Source organism: Sinohyriopsis cumingii, chromosome 13, assembly GCF_028554795.1.
Source record: "Sinohyriopsis cumingii isolate HCF-2022 chromosome 13, ASM2855479v2, whole genome shotgun sequence".
NCBI lineage: Eukaryota > Metazoa > Mollusca > Bivalvia > Unionida > Unionidae > Sinohyriopsis > Sinohyriopsis cumingii.
In genome coordinates, this window is record NC_142973.1 from 30,445,131 (window position 1) to 30,466,839 (window position 21,709).

Sequence of the window (21,709 nt, forward strand, 5' to 3'; positions counted from 1 at the left end):
TTTCTTTTCTGCAAATGTTCAGGCCAAGGGTTCATTGGTTCTGTTTACTGTCACCATTGTTCTGATGCAGTAGTCACAATAGTTCAGCTGGAAAAACATATGTATAATACAGCTAGATTTGTGTGCACATGGACATCCAATGCCAATGTCTCTAAACGTATGTGATGAAAACAAACACCAGAACTGCTTCAAGTATTTAGTCTTTATAAAGAAATCTGTCAACATTATTGTGTAAATGTTCTTTACTTTAAGGATGGATTTTATGCAACCAAGGCTACCTGAGCCACTTTGATCAGTATTTGAAAATACCAGACACATCAGTACACAGTGGAGATATTTATTTTATAGAGAAAATACTAGGGGAAAAAAATATAATTACTTGCACAATATAAAGACAGCAAAAATATCATTATGTTTTAAATGTTTGAATACAATGTGTAATATTATTAAAATAATTGAAAAATATGATTAATTATAAAATTAATATAATGATATTGCTTTTCATGGATTTTGTGTATATATAATACAAACCACAGTCATTAGGCTGTTAATTCTCAATGTTTCGTGACTGATCCCAAGTTTGACCAAATGCCATGTTCCTTGATAGTGGATCAGTTGCAATTTAGTATGCAATGAACTTGCCTCATATTTTTGCTGGCTAAAATGTCATCTTTATATGAACAGAATTTGTCACACCTGAGACTAAATGCTTTTGGCAGGTAGATTGGTCAGAATCATAGTGTATGTCCATCTTACAGAATGATGTTGTATACAGCTAACATGATGAAGCTCCATCATTATCTTTCTCTCCTTGTCTGAAACTGTTATTATGCTTTTAATTTTTAAAACTACCAAACTGTTCCACCTCAACCCCAGCCCCTTCCTTGTGGGTACATATAGTGCTGTCCATGTCAGTCCATACATGTGTCAGAGACTGACCACCTGTTTCTTTCTTTTTATCTTTGATGGACTTAATAAAAAATTTAAAAAATGATTGAATTTAATTTTCATCTTTTCTATCAACATTCAAGGGGGTTATGATCTCCATTATTGAAATACAATATTGGTTTAGCAATCTATGTTACCAAGATGAATTTATAGTTTTCTCTTTTCTTCAGCTGGAAAGATTATTATGCCTGACTTTGTACCAACTGATAAGTACCTTGATGTCAACTGGGAAGGTTTCACCTCCAAAGTGGACATTCTAATGTACTATGTTGCTTTGTCTAACAATTCTTTGGCCAATGGAACCAGCTGCAAGCGTTATGTAAGTAATACTAATAACAGTAACCATAGTAGTAATAGTCATAGTTATAAATATAGCAGTTTGATTGTGAATAGTGATTGACTTTTCACATTGTTTCCCTGCATAAAGTGAGTTTTTGATGTATTTATTAGAGCAGCTTTCTGGTTTTATTCACTACCATTCTGCCTTTGACATTTTTTTCAGTGATAATAGCTGTACATTCCCAATGTGTTTCATGCTATTGCATTTCACCAATGTTGTGTTCAACATATCAAGCTAACATTAAGATTTTTGTAAGTAAACTACTAACTATAAATTGAGCACAGGATATCAGATAGTGTTGTAATTTAGGAACAATTGTAAACTGAACAAATACCACCATTAATATTTATGGTTCAGACTCTTGACAGCAAACATTGAACTTTTAATCACATGAGCATTCATGATGTTGTTGAACTCGTCAGAAAATTCGTAAGTCAGTAAATAATGTTTTCTCTGTTATTTTGTATACTCTTTGCACAGAAAACTTTGTATTTTTAACATATCTTTACTTAAGGATTGGCTGAAAACTATAATTAATATCTCATTACTAATTATTTGTACACATTCATAAAAAGATATTGAGGTAAAGTGTACATAATATTTTGGACAATATGGTTACTTAGTTAAATATAATTTGTAATGCATTATGCTCCTAACATTCTTGCAGATTGATGGAGGTCGTGCCACAGAGGAAGAGAAAAATAAATTGTTCAGTGTGTTTGGTGTGACAAATGTTGGTACTAATACCATGTACAGATTCTCTAACATCCACCTGGAACAAGGGGCAACCTATTTTGCCTGGGTAATGGGTAAGTTAAATTAATTCAGTGATATTATTGCTATAACATCTGCCTGGAACAAAGGACAAACTTTTTTGCCTGGGTAATGGGTAAGTCAAATTAATTTGATGATAGCATTGCTATAACATCCTCCTGGAAGAAGGGGCAACCTATTTTGCCTGGGTAATGGGTAAATCAAATTAATCTGATGATAGCATTGCTATCTCATCCATCTGGAACAAGGGGCAACCTATTTTGCCTGGGTAATGGGTAAGTCAAATTAATCTGATGATAGCATTGCTATCTCATCCATCTGGAACAAGGGGCAACCTATTTTTCCTGGGTAATTGGTAAGTCAAATTAATTTGATGATAGCATTGCTATAACATCCTCCTGGAACAAGGGGTAACCTATTTTGGATGGGTATTGGGTAAATCAAATTGATTATGTGATAACATTGCTATAACATCCTCCTGGTACAAGGGGCAGGTTATTTTGCCTGGGTAATTGGTAGGTCAAATTAATTGATATAATTGCTATAACATCCTCCAGGAACAAGGGGCAACCTATTTTGCCTGGGTAATGGGTAAGTCACATTAATTCAGTGATATTATTGCTACCATATTAATATGAGCACATTGCATGGAGATCTTACTGGCTGAATTTATACATCAATGTAAATTGTACATATAATTTATTTGTTAAATGAGTATGGTGTCTTAGTGCAAATATGCATGGTTGACTAACAGATGTTTATGGAAATCAACACTGTTTGCCTGTTGTTTGCTGTTTATAAAAAATGTAATTTAATATCATACTGTGTTAATTACTGTATGTATAAAGTATTTAAGCCACCACCTTTACTTTCATTTTAAATCAAACATTTATAAAGTTCAGAGTATTTTTTGTTTTCTAGATGTATATTCATCTAGAAGAGAATGAAGACATTGTATTTTCCTGAAAAGTGTCGTGGGAACAAGATGTGAATAACTTTTGTTTCAGTCAAGCATAAGTTTGTTGTCACTACTGTTCCTAAACTACTTGGAGGATTGCCTTGATGTTTATACACACATTCATCTCAGGGACCCATATGAAAAAGTGTTTATCTGACGGACATTATGACAGCCCAATTGACAATGTGTTGTTCCCTCCAAGTCATGGGTGGATGGTCATATTGACATGGTTTTTTTCCTAATGACATTTTATGCTGTCTAATTGAATATTATATGAAAATGGATAGAGGAAGTTTACTGGAGAGTGTTTACTGCACCACCCAGATCAATGAAAAAGAACCCCACCTAATCTCAGTATTGATACCATGTCATGTACCACTAATATCATACCACAGGCTTGATTATTTAATGGCTGTAAAACATCAGTGATGGACAGTTATATGGACTAAACAGTCGTAAACAGGTAGTCTATTATTGTACCAGATGTGTAATTTGTTACTGTTCAGTCAAACCCACTTTTCTTGAGAACCTGTATATGTCAAACGTTTTGGTCTGATACTGAAAAAATCCTTTGTTATGCTAATTTTTCCTCGCTTATCTTGGTCCCTGTTCAGTCAATAACCTTGTTATGTCAGGCATAAGTTTTGGTCTGAAGTAACGTGGACTCGCTTAATTAGATGAAATGCAACTTTAGTGTCCATGTCAGAGAAATTTTACAAGAAATAATCACATTTTCACTATTAATGGTATCTCATACCGGCAAGGATGGAAAAAGTTGGTACAAGACCAGATTTACAAATGTTAATCAACCAGTCTCATCAATCCATGGTTTATCACTTGCATAAGGTGAAGAAATTTATCTTGTAAACAATACTTCAGAGTAAGGAAATTGGATGAATGTGTTTCTGACCTTTACAAAGTTCAAAATGGACATTATCACATGTCAATACCACGACAATATACTTATCCCACACGGCATTGTGAATTCAATCTTATCTGTAACTCATAAAATTATCAAGTTAACATCATGAAATGTAGCTAAAATACCTAATTTATTTTACACAATATATTTAAAATGAATTTGGTAATAGTTAAAGTGTTTCCATGCTTGGTGGGAATGTAAGCCTTCAATTTCAACGTGGCTAGATCACATGATTCACAATAATCTATAAATATAAACCTGCAAAATTCCAAACTAAGCTGGTCCCCCCCCCCCCAAACACTTGGTTGTTAATTTGTTGATTTCTGTACTATGATTACATATTCTTCAACACAAAGAGAATGAAGCAAAAAGTGACTGATACGATTTATGTCTGTGAAACAGAAAGAGGAGTGCCTTCATTTGTACTGTTTTTACCTTGACTATCAAAGTCTTTCAATCAATCAAAGAGATTAGTTGACTCTTCTTCTGCTGTTGTGTTCTTGCTGATGGTCACTGATCAAAGTCAGGATTGATTTGGGACTACCATTGTATTAATGGAATAAAATGGCTTCATACAGAATTTGATGTTGAGACAGTTAACTTTAAAGACTTGAAACACATTTTACAGTTTGTTGGTACATTAATACTGACAACGTCTTTTTCCGGTACAGAGGAAAGATTCATCAAGTTGCACTTTTCTGCCAGTCACAAGTCAGCTCTAACAAAAGAAAATACTTTTCAAAAAAAAAATGTATTGTCTTACATGTACATGTACTTATATTGGCCTAGATTTTGGACACCGTGAGAAAACCATTGTCATACTGAGGCTATTCAAAGGGAAATAAAAACAAGTTTAAACCTCTTACATTGTTGCAGTAACTTAAATGTTGTAAAAATGTGTGACTTGTTACTCAATCTCATTTAAAAGACCTCCAATCTTCTTTTTTCTGCAACCAGGCATGACTGAATTTATTATTTTTGTTGTGCATTAGAAGTGCCTTTTATTTTTAGAAACAAAACTGCTAATTTTTGGTACTTCAGATGCATAATCATTTTTCTGCTGCAGTAGATTTGTCAACTAAACCCTGATATCAAAGGGACCCAGTTATATCAATGATTTTTTGACACCCCTGATGTAATCAAGATAACTGGGTTTGACTGTATATAGTTTAAGCAAAAATAGTACTCTGAAGCAACTCCACCCTTTACAACTCCACCCTTCTATCACTTCCAGTGAAATATTTACCATCCTTATTACAGATATTCATAAAATTCTAAGAAATTGGGCATTTTTTCTTTTTTTTAATAAATACAATTCAGATATTTAGACATGTTAGATTTTCAGAGTTTACATTGGTTGATTTATTATTTTAACTGCAACATGAAATGTATATATACCTGTTCCAAAAAATAGCCCACATTGAGTGACTGATTCTGGCTTCTAAAAGTTATGCTAGAGTTGGTGACAACCTTTCTGTGAAACAAACTTGTGAGATCAGTGGAAACTGTGTTCACATTAGAGGTGGCTTTCTTTTGAAGTGAACTAAGTTTCAGAATGGGTCATTGGCATCACCAGGCAGCTATACTAACTGCTGTAAAGACACTTATGACAACCATCTTTTTAAATTTTTACAGGTGCAGACAAAGCAGGAGAATGTAACATGACAGTCCATCCAGCTACAATAGATGTTACGCCTCCAACAATGGGCAAGATTCGATCAGGACCCTACTTTGATATGGTAAATCTAAATATCCTTATCAAAAACTTGAAAGTATTATTTCATCCCAACATGGAAGTATTGAATCACATATGGTAATGTGACAGATGGTTTTAGTCAAACACTGTTAAAATCTTGATATCAACGAATGGTAACTTTTTCTACAAATGGTACTGTTCATAGAAGTCAACATTATTGCTTACAGTTGGTTTTCAGCATATTAAATGCATTAAAAATGAAATAATTGACTAAAACATAGTACTGGTTTTTAAACATTTACAGTCAAGTATAACCAAAATATTATTTACTAACCTAAACCTACAAAATGAGAAAACTATTTTCTGTCATCTAGACTCTAGATCACACGCTAAGCATGTTTTTTGCTATGTTCTATGATATTTTTAATAAAGAAAAATTAAAATGGCTGTCTTGCTAGATCCTGTTTGTAATTCCTGACACACACAGTTGTGCAATGATTAATTAATTTGAATTGTTACCTCTCTCAGTTAAAAAACTATTATTTTAGCAATTTGTTGGGGTGAAGGATCCAAAGTTAATGAAAAAGAAAATTATGACTTATTCAAGGTTTGTTTCATTGTTTTATGGCACTAGGTTATTTAGCGCTGAGGTAATTATAATAAAGTGCCATACCCAAAAATCACCGAAGTAGCCAACTTGATGGTTAGGATTCAAACTCCCTGAGTCACCTCTTATGATACACAGGAAGGCACATCAGGCCTTATTTGCATTCTCAAGCCTGAACAGGGTGGCACCGTGATGGTATCAGTTTTAATAAATGGTCTTTATGATAATCTGTGATAATAATATACAACTGTAATACTAAATGAGTATTATACCATGGGTACAATTTTCTCCATTATTTCAGCCTGTGTCCTACACAATGAGCAACAGCAGTATCCATGCATATTGGCAGGGATTTGATGATATGGAATCATCCATAGACCATTATGAAATTTCTCTATGGCAGAACTCGACCTGTGACAGACAAACATCAACACAGAGTCTTCTCATTCCAGAAATAAAGCTGTCTTCCAACTATAGTGATTATGCTTTTGTTGAGCTGAATCTCACAGTATGTACAAGTTGAATTGTTTGATGCAGTGATTTGAATTATTAGGAGGGTGCATTTCCAGTTAAATTTTCATTAAATAAAGTGGTTAAACAGACTTATTTCAATTTAATTTGACAATCATCTCCTAAACGTTTAGGCATGTCAGGGATGTCTACATTCTATTGGCAATATTTTATGTTTAAATGGAGGTAAAATTCTACATATTGAATATATACATTAATGTAGTTCATAGTAATAAATTTTGATGTTATTGATCCTATATTTTTTTACTGTCCACAGTGCTACAAGATCACACATGTCATGCTGTTGTAAAGATCATTATCCTGATACATTGGAATCTTTTGTGAACATGTCTAACCTACATTATGTATATGTTTTAAAGAAGTACCGATTTTGTAAAATACTACATAAATAATAATTTTTTTCTTTAAATTAGCACTCTGTGCCTTATATCATCAGACTGACTGCTGTGAATAAAGCTGGCCTATCAATTAGTGTACAAACATCACCAGTATTACATGACGCCTCAGTACCCTTACCAGGACATGTTGGGGAGGGATCGGACTTAATGAAAGATGTTGTCTGGTGGGGATCAGATGTGGAAGTTAATGGTGAGCTCAATTGCTTATTAATATCTGCCAGACAAGGACATCTTTCCATATATCATACAATTCAAATAAGTTTTGCCCCTTGCTGAAAGTGGTGTAGATTTAAATATGTTGAAGAAAAGGTAAACACATGGCTGTTTAAATTGGCAAATACTGGTGAAGTTGACAAAGATTTTCAGGTTTCTTCATCTTATGTCTTTAAACATATGATTTGAATGTTTTATAATGTGTGCCCTGATTTTTATTTCTTATGTCTCTTACCAGCAATACATGGGTATCTTTCATGCCGTTTACCGGAAATACAGAGGTATTTCTTATCAGTGTTACCGATGATACATAGATATCCATCCAGACCTGCCAGGTCTTATGATTTTGCCTAAAGTCTTAAAAAAAATTACCCTTAAAATATGGACTTGCGGCATACTAGCAAAAACTACAGAAAAATGATCGTTGCCAAAAAATCCAGATAATCTGTTCATCCATGTTTTATTTGGATCTGGGTTTCATCTTAGAATTAGTGAAATTAGTCAGGGAACCAGACTAACTTTACAGCAGCACCCCAGATACTTTAAACTGCACCTGTTTGTTCATGCATAGCATCTGCATGATCAAACTGTTGATTATAGAATTTTTTTAAATGGTACCCAGAAAGTGATGCATGTTTAAGACAAAAGGGAAAATAAGCATCTAGAAAAGTGTGAACAATCAACACAGAAGAATAAAACGGAGTATTCAGTTTCTTGTGAACAAAAGCTGGAAAGGACACAATTACGTTTATTGGACATCATGTGCCAATTTGGGTATGTCTCGTGGCAGGAGATATGATTGTCTTTGTCATGTGAAATGGAAAAGAATTTCCAAGAATTATGTCAAGTTGAGAGATAGCAACAAGCCGTTGAGCTCCATAGGGTTTGGAACTAGAGTTTGTGCTACTGTACTAGTGGTAAATAAAGTTAACACGTACTTTACAAGTTGAACATAATGTTTACCATTGATACTTTTAATTACGTTTTCCAGCTTAACAATAGCAGTTATTTATATTTTGTTACACCTTACTGAAAACTGGTCAATCTTACAGAAATAAATCAACTGCCTTACTGAGATGGACTCGTCAGGGTTGGTAGGTCTGGATATCACTTTTATGGTGGCAAATGACAACATTTTAAAAGCACTTAAATAGTGTCTTAAATATTTTGTGAAATGATACATCTTCTTCATTAGTTCTGTATTCAAATGAAACTTTTGTATAATGTTACTTTATACCTAAAGAATATCCCCAGATATTCTAGCCTGTCTCCAATACTTAGTTGCCATTGTTATTCTGTTTCAGTTGGAGATAAAACTGAATTATAATTTATAAATTTTAGTTTATGCACAACTTGATTTTCCTGAGTTATTTTAAGTACGAATTGCCAGTTTTGAAATGGGCTTTGTATGATAATGACCATTAAGGGAGGAATGGGTGGTGTGGTAAGCTGATGTAATGTTGAATTATAAGGCTTAGTCATTAGCTAACATATATATAAGGGTGTGGTACATGTATCTTGAAATTGAGAGACAGACAGGGAATTGTGCAAGAAGCTATTATTAGCCTCTTTACTTGCTGCCTACATTGGGCTTGTTGCAGGATCACATGTAGTGTGCATAATCAGAACTCTTCCTATTGGTTGGCATCAGCAGCTGAATTCAAAGAGCCAACCAAAGTAGATAATCTGTATGTAACATCGCATGATTATGTAGAATACCACATGATCTGTCACTTCATTGACTTTTCGGAGGTACAGACAATGGATTTGGAGTCTCAGGATCAAACTAATCTCATGGATTTTTGCTGGCCTGCCATCAACCCACAAAACACCCATTGGTGCCCACATGGTGGATTGTGCTTTTACATTGTCGATGCCTTTGTTTCAATACTTGCTCATGAGGCTTCCCTGGGCTACAGTGCATTTCCCCCAATTGGATACTCATATGCTATACTAACGACATAAAGGCCATGCCTGTCTAATATATTTCTTTTATAGTTTCAGATAGGAAAGAGTAAAAATATATTTTCAGTGCCCCAGGGATCAGCCTTGCTCTATTCCACTAATCTGAGAGTAACCCAGAATAAACTCTTATGAGGGATTAGTTTAGCGAAGATATAGTTAAGATGGGATCAGCCCAGAATACACTTTAATGCTGGGATCAGCCTATCACCAATTATACTTGAGCTGGGATCGGCCCAGAATACATTGTAATGCTGGAATCAGCCTAGTATAGATTTACTTGAAGATGGATCAGCTCAGAATACACTAGCATCCTGGGATCAGCCTAGCATAGATTTACTTGAAGATGGATCAACTCAGAATACACTAGTATCCTGGGATCAGCCTAGTACATAGCCTACTTGAGCTGTGATCAGCCCAGAATACACTTCACTGCTGGGATCAGCCTAACATCAATTATACTTGAGCTGGGATCAGTCCAAAATACACTGTAATCCTGGGATCAGCCTAGTATATAGTCTACTTGAGCTGTGATCAGTCCAGCATACACTTCAATGCTGGGATCGGCCTAGCATCAATTATACTTGAACTGGGATCAGTCCAGAATATACTGTAATGCTGGGATCAGCCTAGCATAGATTTACTTGAGATGGGATTAGCCCAGAATACACTATTATACTGGGATCAGCCTAGTGCATACCTATTTAAGCGATTAGCCCAGAATTCGCTGTAATGCTGGGATCAGCCTAGCACCAATTGGGAATCATCATAGTCATGTACATTTAGATTCTAGCCTGTGAGTAGCCCCACAGAGAGAGCCAAATATTTTAATAAAGTATTGATGTTATTATAGTTATGCATTTTTATATTTTAGAATATTGGTAATAATGAATAGTGGCTTGACTGAGAGAAAGAGAGAGAGAGAGAGGATGAATGCATATATGCGTGTACCCTTTGTTTTCTTACAATCATGTTTTAAATCTTCTGTATTTTTGTTGTGCATAAACGTTCATTATGACTATTGTTTAGTTCTTCTGGTAATGTTATAGTTATCTTATTTTGAGTTTGCCACATGTTTCCTCATCTTTGCTTGAACCTTGTCAAAAGCACCTTTTTAATTCAAAGAATTAAAGCAACACAAACATGTTTATAAAACATTAAAAAACTTAGATTTTGGATAGTTTTGAGTTTCACCTGCTGGGATTCTACATACCAGTAATTACCTATCTACTTGAGTTACATCTTCTTTTTACATTTTTTCTACAGGTGTGCTGTTACAACTGCAAAATCCCATTGGTCCTTCCTGTCCAAGCAGACACATATCTTTCAAAGACAAAATGACTTGGAAAGCTTTAAATATGTCTGGATTCAGAGACAAGAGCAGAATAGATTGGAACATAGTGTACAGAGAGGCCAATATTCTCATCAATAACCTCACTGATGAAATGACAATCAAACTAGCCAGAGACACTAAGTCGGAACACATGTTTTCTGGTGGTTACTTTGGCTCAGCTGACATGGAGAATGGTGGGGATTATGAGGTACATATGTGTGAAATCAAGAAACATAAAAACACTTGAATGAATTATGCAAATGTATTCCTATGCCTTTCTTTCAGAAAGTGCAAATGCTTTCTCTCTGTCTCTCATTTTCGTCCCATTAAGAAGTCTGTGTCTGAAATAAAATCACAATATTTATAACCTGGGATTAATTTTCTATGTTACATATTTGCATGAATATTTTATGATCATAAAATTTCTTCCGCATGTTAATAATCGTTATGACATGAATTCATTTAAGGATGGTAAAATATTTGAAGAGAAAATTAAATCTCAAATTTTTGTATGGATCTTTCTAGCATATAGATGACAAGTTGTCAGGTATACTTTTAAATTCTCTGTATATTTTAGCAAATAATTTTTATTTTATTTTTTAACTTGACTTTTGATTGGCACCACATAGCCAGTACTGTACTGGCATGTGATTAAACCCTATACATACATATATTCTGTACCTTAATGGTTTTTTGTTTTGTTGTTTTGGTTTTTTGGGGGGATTGCATAGCAGTCCATGATTTTGGATGAATTATATCTGTTATGAGGTTTGTCTCTGAGAAGCAACATTGGCTTATGTGTTAGCATGCTGGACTCATAAGATGAAGGCTGCTAGTTTTAATCTATGCCCAGATCAATTTTTGTTGTTTGCTGTGGTGCATCTCTTGACAAGATACTTTATTCCCATTGCCTCGGCACTATGTGGTGATGTGCTGTTAAACATCAAGAAACAAACAAATCATCAGCCTGTGTATGTCAGCACCGAGATCAGAATTGCATTTATGCCATTTTCTCAGATACTATTGCTGATGACTTTTATTTAAGTTCTTTATTAGGAGTTCTACAGCCACAATAAAAAATAGGTCACTGTGACCTATATTTCACGCTTCAGTGAATTTTGTTTGATTACCTGAATGTTATGTTCAGTTTCTCATGGTTAGATTTTTTTTATTAATGTCACTTTCTAAGACATCTTGTCTTCCAAATCTGTGCTCAGAGGAAACAACAAAATGTATGAAAATTGGTGACCCATGAATAAAAATGAATGTAGAGCATTCATGATTTGAAGTCTAGCCATACTGACATTGTATGTTGTAGATTCAAACATTGATCAGAGTTTTAAATTTTACTTTATGATGGTTTTTATCTCATTTGCATTATTATCTTGCCTATATTAGTAAGATGTTAAGTATCACTTTTCCATCTGCACTGGTGGCTGCAGACTCAATTATGTAAACATATTGCATGAAAGTTTCTTATTGATTTGAAGTAATTCAAATCAATTAAATCTTTTGTGCTGTTGTCAATGATCTCCTGCACTAAGAATGAATTATTCCAGGACACTGCCATTTTTTAAAATATCTAAGTTTGGAACTACTGATGTCTTTTTTCTTTTAATTTTGGTGTGTTATTTTGTGAGCATTACACCAGACTGAATTTTTGAACTACTGATGTCTTTTTTCTTTTAATTTGGTGTGTTATTTTGTGAGCATCACACCAGACTGAATTTTGGAACTGCTGATGACTTTTTTCTTTTAATTTGGTGTGTTATTTTGTGAGCATTACACCAGACTGAATTTTGGAACTGCTGATGACTTTTTTCTTTTAATTTGGTGTGTTATTTTATGAGCATTACACCAGACTGAATTTTGAATCATCAGGACATTCATTATGCCTAAGAATATCTCAAAAGGCTTTGTGATCAAAACTGATTCAAGGTGCATTTGATTCTATAGCTCTGATTGATAGAGTATTCTAACTGGGACCAATTACTGTTATTTAAATTGTGTACAGACCAACTGAACTAATCCCGATAGTTTATATTGAGTAAGAGCACCATCATCAGAAACATAAACAGCAATGCATTGACAAATTTAGACTAATTGCTTCAGTTTGCATAAATTTTGGATAGTTAAGATGCAATAAAATATTTATGGATTTTTATTCAACTGCTTATGTAAACTAATCAAATACGTCTTATCTGGAGCTTTAATATCAGGTTATAAATTGTCATTCTTTTACAATTTACAACTAGAATTAAAAATAATCCTTTCTTACAAATATTTTCTTGTACCTTAGTTGTCAATAAAAGCTGCTGACGGCAATGGCAAAGCAGTTACAGAAATCCTGTTTTGGGATGGAGACGTGTCATTGCTAGATACCTTCCACTTTGTGGAGGAACCAGACTGGACTACTGATGTGTGCTCCTGCTGCTTTGGCACCCCTGTTGTAAGTACGCTTCATAAATAAATAGAGACAGACATACAAACAGATGGATGGACATTTTCATGCCAACAGGTGCCTTAAATGTAAAATGCAATTTTAAGCTCAAACATAAAGCATTGTAGCCTTGAAAAAATTGAAGACAAGTTTACCTATGTGTTTTATACATTTAATATGCAGAGAAATCTTTTTGCTGGTATTTTATAAAGATGTGTTTTTCTATCTTCTCATTTTGCATGCAATATATGTAAAGTAAGATAAACAAATAGCAAATTACAAAGAAATTATCGGATGCAGGTTTTAAATTCAAGCATTGTTATTGTTTTCAGCCCATCAACTGTACATGCAACTGTTCATCATATTTAGAGGCAAAAGCCTATTATACAAATCTAACCTACCATGTGACAGGAGAAAACCAGACTACAGTTATACCCACCACTACTGTTGCTACTACAACAGACACAAGAAGCACTGTTCCATGGATCAAAGTGGATGACAAAGTCAAGCAACAGTTAAAGCACAATAATACCAACATCAATATTCCCAGTCATGTAACACAAAGAGCGTGTGGATTCCAAATATATACAGGTTTGTGTGCCACGATATAGTTAATATTCAGTAATAACAAAATCTGTATTCCATGTCATATTGCACAAAGAGCATATTTATTCCAAATATATACAGGTTTGTGTACAGTAATATGAAATTATCAGATATCAAAGTAAAAGTTGAAGAAGATTCAAAAATATGAATTAAAATATTCACAATCATGCTGAAAAATATTTTTATTAATTATGATACATTTTAAAAACAGTCAACTTGATTTGCACAAAAATATTGTTAGTCCATCTTAAGTGTTTTCAATGCACTTTAATTCTTGAGTTTAATTGTTTAAATCTAGCACTGAATTCATACAAGTGTCCACACTACAATTTACAAATCAGTTTAAACTTGGAAATAAAATGTCTTCAGAGTTATTTAAAATATTGCCATGAAATGTTCTGCTCTGCCATTGTTTTATTCCTATTAAAATAGTCTTGCAAATTATATTGAACTTTGCAGGAGTGCATCAATTATTTCTGAGAATTAAATATTGAATAGCGATCTGCATGTTTTACACTAAACGTTGTAATGATTTCAGGTCAAGTATTTCTAGGGTTGAATTTTGCCATATGTCTGTATGTGACCATACATTGACATGCATATGAACCTATTGTAATTGTTATCTTATTAAGAAAGTACTATTTGAATTAAATTAAATTTGATGCAAAAAGATTTGAAATGGATTTTGTCCATGACAATCATTGTTTTGCTTTTCTTCAGTAACTTCAGAATGGGTGGATTGAGGAAAAAATAAAATTTCATTGAGATTTTATAAGAAAGTAGCTAAATCAGCAGTTCGAATCTGTTTTATCTAGCATGGGCATTCATTACTTTCAGTAATTTATAAGTATTCTTTATTTTCATAATTATTATCTTTCTAGCTAATTGTTTAGATCCTTGCCTAATTTACTTGATAGGACCTGAACCATACTCAGTTGTCTGGTGCCGATTTTACAATGATTCCAGCTATCCTTTGTCTCTAAAGACCACGTTGTCATTTAATCCTGCTGAGGAATTCCATCGGTACAAGATATCTTTTTCTGCTGTAAAAGAGGAACTTAAGGTAAAGCAACAGTTTAAACTTTTATACCCAGTCTCTTCAGTTTTGTTTCCTCATGTTGCATCAGTACTATTTGAAAATTATCTACCATTTCTTTTCTATTTCTCTGTGTCCATCCATAAATATTCTACAGTGTGTTTTGCTTTCAATTTGAAGTCAATTTATGAATCACCTTTCCAATAACAAGGGCTTCTAATCTTGATTCATTGTTCCCTGGAGATTCTTTTAATTTGCATCTGAAATGAGGATGGGAAATGCATTTTGGGGTTTTGCTTCTGATTGCATTCTAAACATTTGTTTCCAAGAGATTTTCATTTAGCCAGATGCTTAGGTGTATTAAAGACATTGTTTTCCTAGATGGTGAAAATTTTGCTTCTCCCTTTTTTCATTGGTTTATTGGATTCACAATCTTTGTGTCCTGGCCCCCTTATTCCAGATCTTAATCTTATCCTACATTTTGCAAAGGTTGATCTGTGCAGTTCAAAATAGTCAGTCCACTTTGGTTCTAAGACCAAAAAGTGAAATAAACTCCAGACCAGAAATTTTTTGGCCTGAAAAGATCTGGTCTCATAAATGTTTTTTTTTTCTAATGTATTTTTAATGAGAGTAGAAAGTGTATATTATTTGGTGTCAATGTAGAACTACACTTTTGGTGTATAATACATGATGTTTATGTCACAACGCTCATAAGTAGGATACTACCTAATAATGTATAAACATGGCATGCAGGGGGATAATGAGTTATGACAAGACAGACTTGTTTATCATTTATTCACTTATTTGGTAAGAAAATATGTTTTGAATAATCTTTGAAGTTGTTGTCTATGTTTCTTCTGCTTGAAAATAAAATGGGAGTTCTCATTTCATATTTACAAAAATTCCTCTAATCTTTTATCTATTTTAGAAGTCATGCTTTATGAATTCTTATTTTGTACATGGAGCTTATTTAACCTAACCTTTGTAAAAATAATTAACTTCAGGCGACATGGTGTCTGTATGTGTATACTGATGACGAGAAACTCAACCAGTTATGTGGAATTCCGCAATTTACTACTGACACCAAGCTTCACCTGCATGTATGGAATAAAGATAATTTCCTGCCAGCACTGGATAATTTATTCCAAACATGGACTGTCAGGGCCTCATTTAGGGATCTCATTCTTCCACCAGAACTTGGTGCTTTGTGTCGCTATGGAGAACCTTTCCGTGCAGGAACTAATCCAATAGTAAGATATGAAGCTGGCATTGGGACCCAGAATGGCTTGGCCGACTTTGCAGATTTTAAAGAGGTTAGCTATATATCTGTACATTGATTTTGTAATTTATATGTATAACATTGCGTTATTTTTTTACATTGTATGCGTCTTTATTCATATAACATATAAAAATTGGTCTCTGTTTCCTATTTTTGGATGGAGAAACACATTATTGCAGTGCCTTTATTAGGGTAAAGGTAATATGCATTCAATATCATTTGCACTTACAAAGAACTTCTAATATAGATTTTTGCTATCTTTGAAGTAAATTTTGGATGTGAATTTTATTGATATTGATTAATTTGCTTGCCTTTCCTTATTAAAACATGTGACTGACTGGATTTGTTTAAATCATTGTACATGTATATGCATAATCTGTGTTTATGCAGTAGAGTTCTTGACTTTCTATTTTTACAAGTCCAATAAAACAGGATTTAACATGTATCATTGTTTGGCATTTAAAATATTTAGTCTCATTTATATGTTAATAACTGTATTTATTTTATGTATATTACAATTTATTTCAGGTGTTTTCCCCATGCCTTCCTTGTTCAGATACATGTTCCCATTATGTGTGTGATCCTGCTTGTGATGGCAACACTGACACCCTACTGAACTTCACTCTGAAAGATCTCTATCTTGAACCAGAAATAAATGTAGATACTGAAAATGGGACTGATATTGTGCCAGCTGTATATTATATTACTCGTAAGACATTAATATTTGGCAGTTCTGATCATGTATGAAATACTTCTTTCCATTCTTATTTTCCAAATGTGCATAGGATATGTGTTTGTAACTTTGGGTTAAAACTGATTTGTTACTAATGGTGAGGTTTACTTCCCTTTCTTGACTGTGTACTCTAGTTAGCTTCAGACAGCATTGCAGAAATCTGTTCAGAGGTAGTAGGAATCATTATGTCCAGTAGAATCCATCCTTATGACAAGTTCCAAAGACTTTTCAAAAAAAGCCTGGAGTTAATCTGTCAAGATGTAGTGGGAATCATTATGTCCAGTAGAATGAATCCTTATGACAAGTTCCAAAGACTTTTCAAAAAAAGCCTGGAGTTAATCTGTCAAGATGTAGTGGGAATCATTATGTCCAGTAGAATGAATCCTTGTGACAAGTTCCAAAGACTTTTTAAACAAAGCCTGGAGTTAATCTGTCAAGATATAGTGGGAATCATTATGTCCAGTAGAATGAATGCTTGTGACAAGTTCCAAAGACTTTTAAAAAAAAACTGGAGTTAATCTGTAAAGATGTAGTGGGAATCATTATGTCCAGTAGAATCAATCCTTGTGACAAGTTTTAAAGACTTAAAAAAAAAAACTGGAGTTAATCTGTCAAGAGGTAGTGTCCCTTTATGGAGTCAATGGTCCAGTTTCTTGCATCACTGCCAAACCATCGGATGTGATCTTTAAACCTGGTTTGTGGGTCATTTATTGCTCTGCACTTCTCTTGGCTGTATTAGACATTGTTGTCATGGAATGTTAGAGGCTACCAACCAGTGATAGGTTTCTTTTTTCTCTTGCAGGCAAATGAGAGAGCAACAAACTTTGTTGTATTTGTGTTGATTTCAGAGGTATCTAAGTTGTACCTGGGAATAATCTCTACTCCTCCATGAGCTGTTTGATCTTTCTTGGCAATAAATTTGTTGCTTGCCAGTAGTACTTCCCATTAAAATATTTTAAAATGTCAAACATGAAAGGCTTGTAGGTGTGTCTGTGGATAATAATTTATTATGGAATGACCATATTGATAAGCTTTGTAAAACACTGTCATCCAAAATTGCCCTTCTCAGCAGAATCAAGAAATATTTACCTATGGAAACTCGCAGTATATACTACAAGTCATATATTCTTCCAACAATGGATTATTGTTCTAATGTATGGGGAAACTGTGCCAAATCTGAGCTTGACAGGATTTATAAACTTCAGAAACGAGCAGCACGTGTAATTTTAGATGCATCTATTGATCATCCCTCAAAAGCATTATTTACAGAACTCAAATGGTTCACAATATATGACAGGATAGATTTTCACAAGGCAGTTCTTTTATATAAATGTCTACATGGAACTGCACCAGAGTATCTTCAAGACTTATTCAGGCCTTTTTCAGCACAATACCAGTTGAGATCAATATCACATGGAAACATTCTAATACCAAAACCAAGAACAGAGCAATTTAAAAAGAGTTTTCAATACTCTGGTACAGTTCTATGGATTAAGCTTCCACTACATGTAAAATCTGCTGAAAATATTAGAGTATTTAAGAAAAGATATCATGAGCATGTATGTGTTTCTAACAGATAATGGAATTTAGTATTTTAACACTAAACATGTTAAAATAAACAGTAATTATTGCCATCTTCATATAATGTGCATTGTTATACTCTCCTTAAGAGGGCCTCAAGGGAGAATAGTCCTTGACTAATGAGTCACCCTCTATAAATAAAGCATTATTATTATTATTATTATTATTATTATTATTATTATTAAAATATTTTAGGGTTGAGCCAAATAATGTCAAGATTGGCATACTCTAGCATATCCCAGAATCCCTTTCACTTGGATAATATGCTTTAGAAATTGATTATATGAATGCAAAGTTTGTTGTTTGGCATTGGTGCTCTCTTACAGTTTAATATTTTAGATGAAGAGGTATATATTGTAGATCCCAAGTCTCAACTGGAGTTTACTGTGTTGACATTTGGGATAGTCATCTGAAAATGCAATTTAGAAATTTGTATCATTTTTATATGAACTTCCTGAGTAATCAGAGTACTCTGGCATGTATATTTTATAAAGTGCCTTCCTTGAGTTCCATGTATGTTTAAATAGAACAGCCCTGTGTATTAATAGAATGCGACTGGTATCATTATGTATTCATCCTTGGCATCTTTCATGTACTTGGAGCTCTTCTTTGGGACAAGGGTCACATTTCTGAATTGTATGGGCTTTCCATAATATGGACACTTTGCTAATCCTGATTCCAGTGTTCTTAAAGAGACCATTTTCAATGTGATTGTATGGGTATATGTCACTGCATGTTTAGGTACAAGACACAGCTATCTGTAAGTAGTGCATCAAAAAAGTGGAACATTTATGTCACATGAACTTTAAGAAATGATCACAGAAGTCGGTGCATAAAGAATAAAATATGATACTCTTTGATTAGTCTACAGAAGAGAGTGAATTGTCAGCAATGTTATGATTGCAATACGTGTTGGAAATCATATCTTAGAAACTACATAGTTGTTGGTGAACTCTAGCATCTGCTGATATCCCTAAAATGGCTTATAACAAACATTCACAGTTAAAGTTTTCATTGTTTTTTTTTGTTTTTTTTTTTTTTTTTTTTTAAATTGCCTAATGGAAGTTTGCATTATATGTGTACATTTGCTAGGTCTGTGTGTGTGTGATTTGCATTTGTAACATAGCTTTAACAATTTTTCAGTCATATCACTGTGGTATCTGCTGTGTGGCAGTTTGTAGTGATGTCTAGAACTGGGGCATCATGCCGCAGAATATGTAGCATCATGCCCCACCCAGACACATTATCCAGACACCACCTAGCAGTTAGAGCATCCATGATTAGAGGTCATGGGATCGAACCCCAGCCAGGTCATACTAAAGCCTTTTAAAAATGGTACTAACATCTGCCTCGCTAGTTGCTTAGCATTAAGAGGTTAGTGTTAGGACTGGTTTCCTGGTGACTGGGTGGGACATCGTGCTTCAAGTTTGTGACATGATGCCCCAGTGCTAGACATATCTATAAACTGTCACACTGCAGGCTTCATAGCAATATGACTGAAAAATTGTTAAAGCTACGTTAAAAATCCAAAACACACACACTTATCCAGGCACTAATGACCAATCCTTTAATGCTGAGCACCAATCGAGGCACCTGCTAGTACCATAAGTCTTTGGCATGACCCAGCCAGGGTTCAAACCTGTGACTTCCCACATACAAGGTGGGCACCCTAACCACTTAAACCACTGAAGAATTCATCTTTTATGCCCAACTCTTCATTTGATAATGGAATACATTGTTACAAGTATCTATCCCTTGAACATACAATAGTGCATATTCTAATTTTGGTTTTGTATTTGGACAAGCTTTCAGACATGATACTTTTAGCTCCAAAGCATTCATGTTCCTTGAATATTTTTATGTTATCTTTTACCTTCACAGTACGAGCTGTACTTGGATCTGGAGCCACAGCAACAGCATCTTCCAATGGGTTTTATGTTGATCTGACTCCACCTGTCTTTGATACTGATGTCATGATGTATATTGATGTCAGACAGGGAGAGTTTACACCCACCCACTTTCAGAGTTCAAATGACACCATAAAGTCTGTCTGGCTATGTCGGGATAACCAGAGTGATGTAGAGGTTAGTTAAGTTTGTCTATTTTGAAAATTTAAAAGATGAATGTAGCAACCCCAGTCAAAATTACAAAGTCTTCATATTTGCATTTTAATGACTGATTCTTATGGAGCTCATTACGACCTCTTCAGAACAGTTTTAATTTTTGAAACATTTTGATTAGTTCAGAAGTTATGACTATTTGAATATTGGCAAAAACTGTCGTTTCAGTGAATTTTTGCCTTCTTTACATGCATGTTTAATTCATTTAAGTCGCAGACCCGACACATTTAATAAAATAAGTATTTCCACCATAACGTTTGATCTGAAATAGATATCTCCATGAAACTTGGCAGTCTTATAGCATTTTTCCAGTAGAATTCAAATATCTACAGTAAATTAAACTATGTCCACTAGATTTCAATGTATGGAAGAAAATAAGGGGTTAAAATCTTTATTTTTCTTCTACCAGACAATTCAGATACTGTATAACATATTTCTTAACAAGTCATTTAATTCAGAAGAAAACATTGGCATACACTGTAAACAGTTATCAAATTTTCTATCCTCAGAGAATGCCCACTGACGTCCAGAATTTAGACATTCTGGAAGCATTCCAGTCGCTATGATAAATTCAGGTTTAACTTCCTGAACATCGTCTCTGCTGGGCCATATAAAAACTCCCCGTTTCCTACATGGTGCCATGAATTTAACTGTCATATTATTATTATTGTTGCTTTTAATTTCATGAACACATCCAGGGTACCTAGCATCCCGGTATGCTACGATAACATATACATTTTCCTTAAGCTTTTTGCCCAGTTTACCGATAAGGAATAGGCACTATCTGGGGTTGCTAATAAATGCTACTTCTAAAAATTGGAGGGGTGGTTGATTTTTGTTTGGTTTGGATTAATCAGTTTATTTGTCCATTTATCTGTCTATCTATACATCAAACTTAATTGAATACAAGTTAGATGATTCATTTCATCATGGTAGATTATGTAAATCAGTTTTGAAAAAAATTTTCAGTTAGTGAATTTATTGGCAGATTTGTTAAATTGTTATTTCTCGTGAATAATAATAATAATAATAATAATAATAATGAGGACTTTGTATAGCACCTCATCTTTAGAAGCTCAAAGCAGTTTACATTAGACAACACCTATAATATAAAAAAATACAAGAAAAACAAATAAATATTATTACAAAAAACAAACACCATGAAATTAAAAAACATAAACAACATGCTGAAAATATTTAAGGTAGGGAACATTATTAGGTCTTTAAGTTTG

At 33.8% G+C, this 21,709-nt stretch overlaps 1 protein-coding gene across 1 annotated transcript in view; it reads left to right on the plus strand.

Moving 5' to 3' along the window:
• The window catches only part of LOC149785132 (uncharacterized), a 181,819-nt gene that overhangs the window by 111,237 nt on the left and 48,873 nt on the right, over positions 1–21,709 (plus strand). The window contains exons 47-58 of the mRNA XM_089978894.1: positions 1,119–1,267; positions 1,956–2,097; positions 5,578–5,681; positions 6,547–6,753; positions 7,190–7,364; positions 10,616–10,890; positions 12,982–13,131; positions 13,455–13,713; positions 14,646–14,791; positions 15,769–16,077; positions 16,572–16,752; positions 20,239–20,441. Of these exons, the coding sequence (XP_089835020.1) occupies positions 1,119–1,267; positions 1,956–2,097; positions 5,578–5,681; positions 6,547–6,753; positions 7,190–7,364; positions 10,616–10,890; positions 12,982–13,131; positions 13,455–13,713; positions 14,646–14,791; positions 15,769–16,077; positions 16,572–16,752; positions 20,239–20,441 (2,300 nt within the window). The remainder of the gene's footprint in view (positions 1–1,118; positions 1,268–1,955; positions 2,098–5,577; positions 5,682–6,546; positions 6,754–7,189; positions 7,365–10,615; positions 10,891–12,981; positions 13,132–13,454; positions 13,714–14,645; positions 14,792–15,768; positions 16,078–16,571; positions 16,753–20,238; positions 20,442–21,709) is intronic.